Below are 13,307 nucleotides of genomic sequence, written 5' to 3'. Positions count from 1 at the left end.
GATACAACTCGTACAATATCCCAGCCTTATATGCACAGGCCAACCTGACGTTGTGCCAAAGTATCCTCTCAGCATGTGTCAATTTTCATCTTGAAGGCGATAAACGACACGCACGTAATACATAGGCTTCAAGAAGCGAAACATTAAGTACATTCCAAAATTTCATCCAGGCGATGCAGAGGGGTGTATCCTATTATTTTCTCCCCGCTTCAATAGCCTCACCATTCTTACAGGCGATAATCTTGATTTTCTGCGCGGAAACCATCTCATTTGATTCCATTTTGAATGACGGATCCTTCACAATGAATGTCCAGACGTCGTCACAAAGCCGGTAGGTGTGTAGGTGCCCCTGAGTCCAGCCAAACTGTAAGTCAGAGGGATAGGTAAGGTATTGCTAAAGAGCCACCTTCAAAGTAGTCTTTGTCTTAACCTGCTTGACAAGGGTATCCGCCAACGATTTGTCAAACTATCCGCACCATAATAATAAACGAATGTCCCTCAACCACGGACTATTGATAGTGGATTCACCTGCTGTAAAACCTTCATGGCCAACTGTGGTGTGATGGAACCATTAGTGATCAGCTCGTCCAGCGAGTCTGTCAACGCCATTCCGATCCTGTCAAAAATAGGCACAAATTGGTCAGCCGCAGGCCCATCTTCGATACTCGAAGTCACGGTAAGAGCACACGTACGATGAACCACGGTAAAACTCGTAGTACGCCGTAGCCATGGTGGTGGTGCAGGTTGACAATGGTCGGCGAACCTCGACAAAGTGTTGGAGGTGACAAACAGCGACATCAAGCGATTGTGACTCAAGTCTCGTGACTCAGTGGCGTGGCTACGTCCCGTGATAAAGATTACGAACAGTCACGCGTTCCAGCATTTCCCTTTCTTGCCTGTGACGTCGTTGACGACGAAGACCAACGGAAATTCGTACGAATCGTAGAATGCTGCCTCATTTGTAACAGCGATTCTCAACAGGCATCTAGTTGAAGTAATTGCACTGGGAAGAGAACGATGTCATTCCGTGACATACATGTGTCGAGAGCTTCTCGGAAGCCCAGATCTTTCGTTGTAGCGGAACCTGCTCCAATTCTTGGAGACGAACCCAACGTGCAAGAAGCTCTTCAACCACAATCGCAAACTCAAGCAGGAAATACTTGCAATGAAAACACCACAAAGGAAGCCCAATCAACTTACGTTTGCGATGAAGAAGATCCTACTCTAGTGACGGTCCCTTCCGGATTGTATGCGCAGCTGCCTCCCATTCTATCGGTCAAGCGGTCGAAAGAAAGGGGTCGTGGGATGTGGACGAGTGGTATGGTACCAGCCGGTAATAATTCTCATCAAAACTTACAACTGCAATATTGATTGTATCACGGCATTCCAGGAACTGTCCTCTGTTCCGTGAAGCCGCACGTCCATGCACTCTCGCGATCGCAGTTGCATCTTTACTGCACTTCATGCTGCGCACCTCAGCCGTCGGTGGGACTGAAGAAATGTACAAAGTGCAAGGCGATACACTACTGCGGGACAGTATGCAGTTTCCTTTAGACGATACCTATATCTTGCTTGATATTGGCACAATGTTTAGACATGCCAAAATGCGGACTGGCAATTCCACAAACTCGAATGCGAAGCCCTGCAGAGATGGTCCGTCTCTGCTCCACCAGAATCGGATGATGCAAAATATGCTGTTCCTCCAGAGGCTGTTAGATGCCTTGCACGAACTATTTGGCGAAGAAAGAAGTTGGGGAGTGGGAGCATCTGGGTAAGGCCTATACTGTTCCAGTTGCCAAGTGATGAACTGATTCATTTATCATAAGTGGAGAGAGATAAATGAAATGCAATCTAGTATGCGATCCTGTTATTCGTAAGGACAGGGTGGAACTAATTATTGGGTCGGTAAAGAACGAGAGGGAGTTGCACAATCCATGATCGATGCACACGTACACCTCGCACATGCCACTGTTCGATACATGGGTATTTCTGGTCAAGAAGAGCTCAAAGCACACGGTGTGCACAGTATCAGTGAGCTTGTGGATTTGATTTCCAAGGTAAGATTTTGCCGTTTGCTGTGTCCCATCGTCTTACAATATTTTCTTCGACAGTTTACACTGAATTCGTATACACTTACGACGCCCTCGCTCAGCCCCATTGGTGTTTCCGTGTCACCACTCGCAGGCTTGCTGAACCATAGCTGCGACCCGAATGTTTCTGTCGTATTTCCACGTATATTGTCTGCAGACAAAGAACCGGCGTTGCATATAGTAGCCATCCAGGATATCCCTGCCGATTCTGAGGTGCGGTAAATGGCTCTCACTCTGTCATCAACTCGTCGCTGATACTATGTCTTGTGAAGCTGCTTACCAGCTACGTCGACGTTACGCTCCCGGTCCTGCAACGCCAAAAAGATTTGAAGGAGACGTATAGCTTCAATTGTTCGTGCCATTCATGTTCCCCGCCTCCGGGACAGATAGTCGTGGATTGGAGAGAACGCATGTGGTGCCCGAACTTTTGCGGAGGATCATGCTTTATTCCTGCTGGAGGTCTGCTTCCTCGAATCAAGATGAAGGCTGACTGACCGACTTCGCTCATGCATCTCAGATGATATAATACGTTGTACAAAGTGCCATACTTCTTCATCAGATACGGGAGATATTCGTGACTTGTTATTCGCTGGGGAACAAGCTCTTGAAAAGGCGACCAGTCTTCAGGCCTCAGGTAAGCGACCTTCGCTTTCTTCGGTTCTCACGACGGATTGATTCAACTTCCCGACAGACCCAGTAGCAGCGTTGCGTCTGATTCAAAATATGGTTCCAATACTAGGAAAACGTCTTCCACCCTCTACACACCCACTTCTCGCGCTCATTCGACTAGGGCAAAGTCTACTTATCGCTCAGTTCGCAACTGAAACGACTCCGTCGACACTTGATACGGCGATACAGTATGCTATGGCATATGTCAAAGGGCTGTCTTCTGTCCTGCGACCAGGACATCCGGTACGTGCGGTTGCGATCGCAGAACTTGGGAAACTCCTTGCTGTAGACGAGCCTACTTCGTCGTCGGATCTCCCATCCATCGAATCAGTCCCGCAAGCGGGTAATAACGCGCCATCTCAGGCCGCGACGAGTGAGTTTGATCTGCAGGTGCCGAAAGGCCCCGTCCGGCTCCAGCGGGCCGTCGAGGTACTCCAGCAAGCGTATAAGGAGATCTGCATCGCATTTGGCCGCGGAAATGAAGGTGGGGAAGCCGGGAAGTCTGTACGCGAGATGCTGGTGAGTTTGGAGAAGGAATTGGGTGTATGGAGATCTGGTATTCGGGACACGTTGGAGGATGCACTTACAGAGAAGAAAGGACATACAGCACCGGCCCGCTGACCGCTCTCACAGAGACTACGTTATGTTGTATGGCTGACACATGTAAAAGACAATAGGATAATTAATGCTAATTGTGCTTTATAGCAGAAGTTATAGCAGAAGACAGCTTCTGGTCATGAGGATTCTTATTATAAATCTATTGTGTCTGTGCGCAGAGTAGTTCAATGTTGCTATCTTACTTGCAGTACTCTAAAGCAAGGTCAGTAATAATAGCATGGACAAGTTATGTCTGCGCTTTACTAGCTAATTGGAATATTTTTTGCATGACGTAGAGTGCGGAAACAAAGAGAGCGAGATGAACGCATAACTAAGCTTCCGGCTGTTTATCACCAGTCTCTCAGCGACGCCGACAAGACCATCCTTAATACTCCACTCTCTACCCTCATAAACAATGTTCAATCAGGAATATGGACACCCACGAATGTTCTCCACGCTTACGGACGCAAAACACTCTCGGTGCACGCTCAGACAAACTGTCTCACTGAGGTCTTTATAGGAGATGCGGATGTGTGGGCTTCGGACGTCAATGCCAACTTAACACTTAAAAAAACAGGTCCATTAGCAGGCGTACCGGTCAGCCTGAAAGACAGCATAGCCGTTGCGGGGTACGATGCCTGCATTGGATATGCTGCGTGGGTTGGACGTCCCGTTCAGCGTGACTCGGCGATCGTTCGTCTGTTACGCGACGCAGGAGCATTGCTTTATGTCAAAACCGCCATACCGACTACATTACTTTCCTTCGAGAGCTACTCTGGGGTGTTCGGTCGTTGTACCAATCCACATAACTCGTCGTTCTCGCCAGGCGGTTCAACTGGTGGAGATGCAGCACTTATCGCAGCTGGAGGTGCACGCGTCGGTCTTGGTACTGATATTGCAGGAAGTGTCCGCGTTCCTGCACATTATAGCGGTATCTACTCTGTGCGATCAAGTGTGGGCAGGTTCCCAAAGTCAGGAAATGTGAGCAGTAATCCGGGAATTGAGGGCGTGCCATCTAGCACTTCACCTCTGGCGCGTACACTGGAGGACCTTGAAACTTTCTGGGCGGCGGTGTTCCAAATGGAGCCGTGGAAGTATGATCATTCGGTACGTGTTGCATCGACGATAAAATAAATGTTGTATGCATTTCGTTAGAATGAGACCTTGATGGTATCTCTCAGGTTCTGCGCATACCCTGGAAACCGGTTACGCTCCCCGAGGGGAAAGTGAGGTTTGGCGTCATGTGGGATGACGGTGCGTTCTACTCTAGACATTATTGATATGATTGCAGTGCTGAGCGTAATTAATTTTACGTTTTTAGGCGTTGTTCCTCTGTCTCCGGCATGTCGACGTGCTCTACAATCAGTAGTCGATAACTTGCGGCGCAAAGGATATGAGGTCTTTGACTTGTAGGCATTTCTTTTAGCTTTCTAGTGTTTAGTATCATTTTTACCTTCTTCGTTTAAATAGTGCCCCGTCCGACCCATACGAGGGCCTTAAAGTTGCTTCCCAGTTGATTCTCGCGGACGGTGGTTTGTTACACGATGAGTTCCTTTGATTTTCAATGTGCTGAAAATGTCTACAGGGGAGACTGTTCTTGGCCCTCTCCTTCCCGGAGAGCCAAATGACCCCGGAATGGTCTCAGCATCCTTTTGGCTCCGTCTTCCTTGTTTCCTCCGCAATATCTACATCTGGTGGGTGAAGTACTTTCGACGCGACTCGATCTACGCAGGCCTCCTCAAAGCCTTGTACAAGAAGTCAGTTGCGGAGGTCTACAAGCTCGTTGCAGAGCGAGAAAAGTATAAGGCTCTCTGGCATGAAGCATGGAACAAGTCAGGCATGGACTTCTTGTTGACAGCACCGAATGCGCTCCCTGCTGTTCCGCATGGAGGGATGAAGAATGGATGGAAGGTTTGCGGGTATACGTTCCTGTTCAATCTTGTAAGTAACTTAGACTCAATAACCGATGAAATGGGAAAATATCTCGATGACGCTTTGGCCATTAGCTCGATTACACTGCAGGAGTTCAGCCCATTACGCATGTTTCAGCTTCTCTTGATGCCATGACCAAATCGACACCCGTGGCTACGAACCAGATTGCGAAAGAAGCCTTTGCGATGTACGATGCTCGTGCAATGGACGGACTACCTGTTGGAGTTCAAGTTGTTGGGAGGCGACTAGAAGAAGAGAAGGTCCTCGCCGGAATGCGTTTGATCGAAAACATCATGAAGGAGAACGGTCAGGGTTACGAACTGCTTGAAGTCTGATGTTCGATTGAAACCATGTTCTCTTTCACTTTTGTTGGTGGCGTTCGACTTACTACGATCACGGAGATATGCTCTGTAAATTGGATATACGTGTATTATACAGAAATCTAAGAAAGAACACGATCAGAGACTATAAGGAACTAACCTGAAGGTGCTAGCTCCAAGTCAACATCTTCCGCCAGATCTGCCAAATCATCGCGTGGCAGCGAGGTATTCCTCAACTCAAGTTTGAACTGTCCACACATACGAAATACAATGTTTAGCTAACATTCGCATTGTAAGTACAACAGGATGTGATGAACGATCGGCTAGGACTACATAAAAGTCCGATTACAACTACTCCTCACCTCAAACGAAAAAACCTGATCAAATCAACGGAAATAAGCAAGAAGAAAGCAAGTGGGCAAATGAATAATTGGATACAACACTCCGGAAGCAAAATATAGAAGCGAGCAAAGCAGAAGGTGCAACAAACAATGAATGTAGGGGACAGCCAGTGTAATATGGAGGGCCGCATTCCGACAAGCAATGAGAAAGCATTGCAGAGAAAAACAGGTGAATAAAAAGATGAAACTTTGAATAAAGAATAAAGAAATGATAGAAGAACACCGAGAGTGGAGGATCACTTGAAAAAGCCGAATACGAGAAATAGAAACGTTGCATTCCCGCTCTACCAGGTAGCCTTCATCTCACGCAGCTGTGCCAAAATGTCGCGCACCTGCGCCGCTTCCTGTAATGCCTCTGCCTCGACTGCAGCGACCTGTCCACCTTTCGCAACTTCCACCACAATGCGCGCCAGTCCTGTCTTGCGCTTCCGTGATGACTTGCGGCGACGTGTCTTGCCGGACTTGCCGGACTTGGAGGATTTGGCGGATTTACTAGACTTCGTGGACTTCACGGATTTTATGGACTTGAGACTCTGCCGCGAGATCTGGGCTGCATGTGCCCTAGCGCGGTAGATCGGCGGTAGAGATTCCGGGATTGGCGGGATAGGTATTGGTGGGAGGGGAATGCGTTTAACCGAAAGGGAGGAAGCGGGGACAAGAGCTTTGCTGTGCTTCTCGTCGCACACGGTGATCGCCGTAGACTTGCTTTGGCTTGAGGCGGCTTTCTTGTTACTAATACCTCCACCGACGAGCTTGCTAAGTGTCAGTTCGAGATGCGCAAAGCGTCTCTTCTCCTTATCTTTCACGACATCCTTATCCTTGACACGTTCTTTCTTGGCTTCTTTGGCTTCTCGAGCTGGTTTCAGTGCGGATCTTAGTGGGGGCTTGTCCGGAGGTGGAAGACCAGGAGGAAGAAGAGGACGGTAGGATGGACTTGTATCTCGTGAAAGCTCAGCTCCTGACGAGTTACCGGAATTAACCGATTTATCGTTCGCCTGCCAATGCGATAGATCGGACAGGTCGAGTGGTCGAAGTTGTAAGTACTCGACGGAACGCGTCGTGACAGGCGGTGTGAGCGGTAAGGCCTTTTGAGGTGTCCCTGGCGGGGATGAGACCTTATTGAGCGATGTACCCATGGTAGAAGTTGGTCGTGATGTCACGGTCAAAGGTCGAGGACCGCCGGGTTTTGACCTTGATCGACCCCTGTCAACACCGGCTGCGGCTGTGTGAGTTTCAGCTTTCGCCTTGGCCTCCATTCTCCATTCGGAAACACCAGATTCGGTCTGTCGTGGACTGGATGGAACGCTTCGCTTCTGTCCTGACAGACGAAGGCTCCAGAAACCACTGATGCTCTCATCCTCACACATCGCGAGGCGGTCTGCGAGGCCGCGGGAACTCGTGGGCTCACTGCTGTGTTTCCGTAAAACAATACGTTTGACCTCTGTCGAGGATGGGTCGTCTACGGAATACCTATGTAAGCCAGAAGAGCCCGCATGCCTGTTAGGAGTGGAAAGAAGGAGTTGGTTTTGTCCCTCAGAAACTGTTCGTCTTCTGAAGCCAACGTTCGAGGCGAACATGGCTGAAGTGGAGTGGTGAGAAGCAGCAAGAGGACTGTGGTATCCATATGCACAAGTATTAAAAATTCATGCTACAAGTAAAGCACATCAATGAGTCGAGCCCGTACCTCTAGTCCAGAAGGGGTACCTAGACGGCCAACACGTAGAAGAGTTAGGGGCAGTGATGCACTCCCAGGCACTTTAACGACTTGCGCAAGTCGAAGAGTAATAATTCTCAGGCAGTTTCAATGGTTCGGACAAGGACAGGGAACAGCTTGAGGGACAGCGGACAGCGGACAGGGCGAGGGAAGCCAGGCAAGGAGCGCGCAAGATAGGGGAGAGGAGTGCCGGCACAGACATGATGAAGAGCACTAGCCCAGTATTTGAAGTTGTGCGCACGAGGACGATGGCAATGCAGATGGGGATACGAACAGTGATGGTGATGTGAATATTGGTCCGTGTTGACTAAGATAGGATAACATCGCAGACTGAGATCTGCTTCAACATGAAGATCATCAGAAAAATCCACGGTTCCCAATCCACCCGGTGCACGTTAGTTCAAAGCTGTCTTCAATTTTCCCGGACGCGAACTATGAGCGAGCAACACACAAGACACCGACCGGAGATGTCGGGCTGAAGCGAATATCGGAATAAGGAAGGAAGGCGCCATTTCCACAATTCGTGACGGACGCGTAAACACGTGACGTCACACTTGGTAATCATGAATTTGTTGTACCGTAACTGCGCGTATCACTGTCTCCCCGTCGTCCATGGCAAATTCGTTCACGTCTGTCCCACAGACACCTATTTCCACACGCAAAATACTGCATACTCATGATTACAGACCAAAGAAGTCGTCGCCACTTGCACCAGCACTAATGCCAGCCTCGTCTTCTCCTGGACCAATTTCGCCTGTATCAGAGGTCCAAGCGCGTCGAAGAGGTCAATATAAATCGCGTCTGCCAACTACCTCCTCTATACCGTCAATGAGAAGCGGTGCTAGATTCCGGAAAGGTCCTACGAGGCCAATTCCGTTCAATCTTGGCCCAGTGACCGCCGATGCCGGTCAAGCTGCGTTTCTACGGGAGCGTTTCAAAGCGGATTGCCTAGAACGCGCTAGACGCGCACGAGAAAAGGGTTTGGCTCGTCGCAGAGCATCAGCTTCGAGCGACGCCAGCAGTGATGGCCTCGACGTGGATATGAACGTAGATTCCGGAGAAGACGACGAAGCAGATGACAACTACAACAGTGGCTTTGACGACGAGGTACCATCGTCTGTCTTGGTCATTGTTCAATGTTATGCTAATTATATGTCTTTGCATTGTCAGTTATTCCATCGTGTTATAGCGAACGAAAAGCGAAAAAAAGCTCATGCATATGCTCTTTCGTACGAACTGGATGTCGGTTCATCGTTTGATCCCGACATGGAAGATCCAACTCTATGGGAGGAGCATCTCGCTCACGGTTCTAGCTCACAATCCTCCAACCACCGGAGTCAAGTGTATCCCGAAGACGAAACATCGTTATCTCCGGATGAACTTGGAGACATCCCTGATTTTGACGAGTATGATCTCGACGACATGAGCGCATGGGCCGACGAGTATATCGCGAGCCTCCCATTGGAATCTATTCCAGTGCATCATACAGCGAATTCTAATATCCACTATGACGAAGCCACACATCAACAAATGGACATTACCATGGGATGAAGAAGGCTCAGGTTGTTCGGAATTTTAAATCCACCTTGCATCTACTCTCGCTTTCGTTTCGCTTTATGTACGGACGCAATCATCTAAAGTCGCTACATCACCTTGCACATCATCTACACCTTTATAATGTTCGGTTCACAAGCACAGCTATCGAAATCTTTGCTATGACCTACGTTGCGGATCTAATGTATTCCTATGTATTTGTAAATTGATTCTTCGGTTTCCCACCAGTCTTGTATCAGCCTTCGCGGCGCATGTGCATGATTTAATCGTGCAAATTCAGCGTCTATTTGTAACTCTATTCATCAGGCGCTTAAGATAGTCTATGGGAGCGGCCCAAACTAATATTACTGCGGAAGCAATGCTCGGTCTAGCAGAACGCCTGAGAAGCTTGATTCCTGGGGTACGGGGTCAGCCCTGAGTACCGAAGAACAAGCACAATATCCTTAGAGCATATCAGAACTCTTACTGGAAGTACGTTGACACTCTTGGCCTTCTTTATCTTATCATAAACGTGCAATACACGGTTCCGGACTGATCCTGAGTTAACGCAAGTGCTGTCCATTGCTATGCAATTGAATCACCTTCTAGGTTGCACTGAGCCAAGCCTTGTTGATCATCTTGATAAGACTATTCGACGCAGTCATGCAGAGCATGTGCTTCTGATGCATTTATCATTAATCACTTCCCGCCGCCCGGATTCGGTGAAAGTTGACCCTCGGATCTCGGGAGATGAGGTAGAAACATAAATGTAGGCAATTTTCTCATCTTGGCCTACCCGAACTCACCTGGAGGCAATGCTTGCTGCAGCCCAGGCTGGCTCAAGTCTTTTATTACACATATGATGTGTTGTTGCGCTAGACAACCCGAGGAACAGAACGTTTAAGTACCGGATTGCAGTATTTGTTCTGTGAAGCGAGGAAAGAACTGCTGGCTAGTCATCAAATCACAAAACCTGGACTGTTGATAGACCATCAACAACTCCTGTGGAGTTTGTATTGCATCTTTACACAAACTCGGATTGTACCTAGCGCATTTGAGTAACCGGCTGACCAATTTCATTGTGCCCTTTCCTTCTGTTTCCCCATGACAGAAGAACAGGCACGCTTCAAACAAACATGCATCCACAGGTCTCATACGACTAAGAACACTTAATTATTTATGTTTTCATCCAATACAGGTACTGTCCCTGCTGAAATTGCTTGACAAGCTTCCACCGACTGGGCAGCAGCATCCTGCGCAATAGTTTGGTCTGTCAACTGCTGCGGGGTCCTAATTATGTAAATTGGACATTTTGGCAGGAAATAATGTGATCCAGAAGACATTTTCTTCTTTCGCAATTCCTCCACGATGATTTCCAAGACTCAAACGTGCGTTTCCTATGGCAAGGCCTCATTTTGCAAAGTGTCGTGCATGCCATGAGGACGAGGAGTCTGAAGTCATGGGTAGGTGAATAGAAGTAAGAGATGTGTCAGAGACAACGTTGTGGATTGCAGTGTACATGCGACGCGCAGCCTGCCCGCAGCCAGCATGCAAGCGACTATAAAGGATGCGAGGATGGGTGATTTGTGCAAAGAGCCACAGAGAGACATACTCATACACAACCTCAAGTCTACGCTACGGCTACGATGAGCGTGAAAGCCCAAGTCGCGTCGTTCCATGCTCGACACAACTCGATTACGTCACCGCCCAATCGGAGACCCTCATCGCCTCCTCCCGCACAGGGCGCAGTCCGCAGATTATTCCCCGTCCGCACAGGCAGCGTCTCCCTTCCTCTCGAACGTCCACGTTCACCACCATCATCCTCAGTGTCGCCCGCCATGCAGGCAATACGACTGCAGAAGAAATTCCCTGACGTCTCCCAGGAGGAGATGTTTGACCTTATTAACCGATTCAAGTCTGTGTCTCTCTCCATTTCATCGATATATGCGCCCGGTATTCTTTCTGACTGCGCTTTAGTGCAATCCCAACAGAAACACCAGGACGTGTGGACAAGGCTACAGTCATCACGACTCTCCAGCACAACGGTGAATCGTATGATCGGGTAAGAGAAACGCTCAAGGACGTCAGCGTCGACGCGAGCGGCAAAGTCGAGCTGGAAGATTGGGTCGAGGTGCGTCATGCAGAATGCGCAGCTCCACAAGCACTGGTCTAATCCCTTAGCTTTCCAGCTGAATGCAAAACTCAAGAAGCATACATCTGTGTTACCAACAAGAGGCGGAAAGGTCACAGTGAAAGGCTCAAATGCGAATGCCAGCCATACCATTAACGAGGATGAACGAAGAGAATTCACGCATCACATTAACAGTGTATGTCCTCTTGTGCATAGTGCTGCATGTTCAAATCTCTGACAGATCTGCAGGTCCTTGAGGGTGATCCGGACATTGGTTCACGTCTGCCTATCCCCACAGACACTATGCAGATCTTCGATGAATGCCGAGATGGTCTCATTCTTTGCAAACTCATCAACGACTCTGTCCCGGACACCATCGATTCGCGTGTGCTCAACAAGGGTACAGAGCGCAAATCTCTAAACGCATTCCAGATTACCGAAAATAACAATATCGTTATTACATCCGCAAAGGGTATCGGATGCTCAGTCGTCAATATCGGGTCTACGGACATTTCGGAAGGACGAGAGCATCTCATTCTCGGTCTCATCTGGCAGATCATCCGCAAAGGACTTCTCGCGAATGTCGATATCAAGCTTCATCCGGAGCTGTACCGGCTCTGTGAAGATGGCGAGACGATTGAGGACCTACTGAAGCTGACACCAGACCAGATCCTTCTTCGCTGGTTCAACTACCATCTGAAGCAGGCTGGTTGGCACAGACGTGTTAACAACTTTAGCAGGGACGTATCCGACGGAGAGAACTATACGGTCCTGCTCAACCAGTTAAAACCCGAAGAATGCTCTCGTGCACCACTTCAGACTCCTGACTTGAAGGAACGAGCCGAGCAGGTGCTACAGAATGCTGATCGCATTGGCTGCCGCAAATATCTCACGCCATCGTCGCTTGTAGCGGGAAACCCACGTCTTAACCTTGCGTTTACCGCCAATCTCTTCAACACTTGGCCAGGTCTCGAGCCACTCGATGAGGCCGAAGCCAAAGATTACGGCGTTGTCGAAGACTTCGATGCCGAAGGCGAGCGCGAAGCGCGCGTTTTCACACTCTGGCTTAACTCACTTGGCGTTGAACCGGCCGTGCACAACCTATTCGAGAATCTTAAGGATGGACTTGTTATTTTACAAGCATTTGACAAGGTGCTTCCCGGAAGTGTTATCTGGCGGCGTGTTAGTAAGCCGACTGGAAGTAAGCTGGGTGCCGTGCAGCGCGCAATGGATGATGAGGACGGAGGCGCGGAACTCGAGGACTCTACGCCGAAACTCTCGCGGTTCAAGAGCGTTGAAAACACGAACTATGCCGTTGAGCTCGGGAAGCAGAACCACATGCACCTTGTTGGTATCCAAGGCGCAGATATCGTCGATGGACGGAAGACGCTTGTCCTTGGACTCGTATGGCAACTTATGCGCCTCAATATCACTCAAACACTTGCAGCATTGTCCAAGTCTGGCAGGGGTGGTGGGGTTTCAGATACGGAGATATTGAAGTGGGCCAATGCAACCGCTGCGAAGGGCAACCACGGCACGCGTCCGATCCGTTCGTTCAAGGACCCGTCGCTCACCACCGGTATCTTCGTGCTCAACCTCCTTGAGGGCCTTCGTCCTGGAATCGTTGATCCGAGCTTGGTTGTCAACGTCAGCGAGACAGGCGATTATGAAGATCGTAGGCAGAACGCGAAACTTGCTATTTCGATTGCACGTAAAATGAATGCAACTATTTTCCTTGTACCTGAGGATATCGTTGATGTCCGCGCACGACTTGTACGTTCCCTAGTCTGCATAATCATGATATTCTTACAGCTAACTTCGCCCTTTTTCTCCTTCGCTGTTTACAGATCATGACGTTTGTAGGAAGCCTTATGAGCCTAGGAGGAAACTAAGTCTAGGAATTTATATTTGGAGGGATCG

At 49.0% G+C, this 13,307-nt stretch overlaps 6 protein-coding genes across 6 annotated transcripts; 4 read left to right on the top strand and 2 right to left on the bottom strand.

Annotated features, from left to right (window-relative positions):
• Positions 1 to 193: 193 nt before the first annotated feature.
• Positions 194 to 730, bottom strand: FOMMEDRAFT_79409 (transcription initiation factor IIA, gamma subunit; the record flags this gene model as incomplete). Its single annotated transcript, XM_007263553.1, has 4 exons — positions 194 to 349; positions 407 to 466; positions 529 to 616; positions 687 to 730. 4 exons carry the CDS (start codon positions 728 to 730, stop codon positions 194 to 196), a joined length of 348 nt encoding a protein of 115 aa, XP_007263615.1.
• Positions 731 to 1,017: 287 nt separating this feature from the next.
• Positions 1,018 to 3,431, top strand: FOMMEDRAFT_165881 (SET domain-containing protein; the record flags this gene model as incomplete). The annotated part of the gene is made up of 9 exons (XM_007263552.1): positions 1,018 to 1,333; positions 1,391 to 1,536; positions 1,595 to 1,771; positions 1,827 to 1,854; positions 1,912 to 2,057; positions 2,112 to 2,303; positions 2,363 to 2,549; positions 2,608 to 2,724; positions 2,782 to 3,431. 9 exons carry the CDS (start codon positions 1,018 to 1,020, stop codon positions 3,378 to 3,380), a joined length of 1,908 nt encoding a protein of 635 aa, XP_007263614.1. The 3' UTR covers positions 3,381 to 3,431.
• Positions 3,432 to 3,544: 113 nt separating this feature from the next.
• Positions 3,545 to 5,714, top strand: FOMMEDRAFT_165880 (amidase signature enzyme; the record flags this gene model as incomplete). Its single annotated transcript, XM_007263551.1, has 7 exons — positions 3,545 to 3,579; positions 3,653 to 4,463; positions 4,538 to 4,610; positions 4,678 to 4,765; positions 4,827 to 4,888; positions 4,942 to 5,297; positions 5,363 to 5,714. 7 exons carry the CDS (start codon positions 3,545 to 3,547, stop codon positions 5,621 to 5,623), a joined length of 1,686 nt encoding a protein of 561 aa, XP_007263613.1. The 3' UTR covers positions 5,624 to 5,714.
• Positions 5,715 to 5,763: 49 nt separating this feature from the next.
• Positions 5,764 to 7,665, bottom strand: FOMMEDRAFT_145005 (uncharacterized protein; the record flags this gene model as incomplete). The annotated part of the gene is made up of 2 exons (XM_007263550.1): positions 6,342 to 7,665; positions 5,764 to 5,886 (listed from the first exon to the last, which is right to left on the bottom strand). The coding sequence occupies exons 1-2, from the start codon at positions 7,584 to 7,586 to the stop codon at positions 5,764 to 5,766; spliced, it is 1,368 nt and encodes a 455-aa protein (XP_007263612.1). The 5' UTR covers positions 7,587 to 7,665.
• A 674-nt stretch (positions 7,666 to 8,339) lies between these two features.
• On the top strand, positions 8,340 to 9,499 carry FOMMEDRAFT_17759 (uncharacterized protein). The gene is made up of 2 exons (XM_007263549.1): positions 8,340 to 8,830; positions 8,894 to 9,499. The coding sequence occupies exons 1-2, from the start codon at positions 8,444 to 8,446 to the stop codon at positions 9,272 to 9,274; spliced, it is 768 nt and encodes a 255-aa protein (XP_007263611.1). The 5' UTR covers positions 8,340 to 8,443; the 3' UTR covers positions 9,275 to 9,499.
• A 1,595-nt stretch (positions 9,500 to 11,094) lies between these two features.
• On the top strand, positions 11,095 to 13,279 carry FOMMEDRAFT_77843 (calponin; the record flags this gene model as incomplete). Its single annotated transcript, XM_007263548.1, has 5 exons — positions 11,095 to 11,171; positions 11,234 to 11,387; positions 11,446 to 11,583; positions 11,637 to 13,160; positions 13,235 to 13,279. The coding sequence occupies 5 exons, from the start codon at positions 11,095 to 11,097 to the stop codon at positions 13,277 to 13,279; spliced, it is 1,938 nt and encodes a 645-aa protein (XP_007263610.1).
• Between the last annotated feature and the right edge of the window lie 28 nt (positions 13,280 to 13,307).

The sequence above is a fragment of the Fomitiporia mediterranea genome (assembly GCF_000271605.1).
Source record: "Fomitiporia mediterranea MF3/22 unplaced genomic scaffold FOMMEscaffold_3, whole genome shotgun sequence".
NCBI classification, from domain to species: Eukaryota; Fungi; Basidiomycota; class Agaricomycetes; order Hymenochaetales; family Hymenochaetaceae; genus Fomitiporia; species Fomitiporia mediterranea.
The sequence above is the reverse complement of the archived record's forward strand: the minus strand, read 5'-3'. Positions and strand labels throughout refer to the sequence as shown.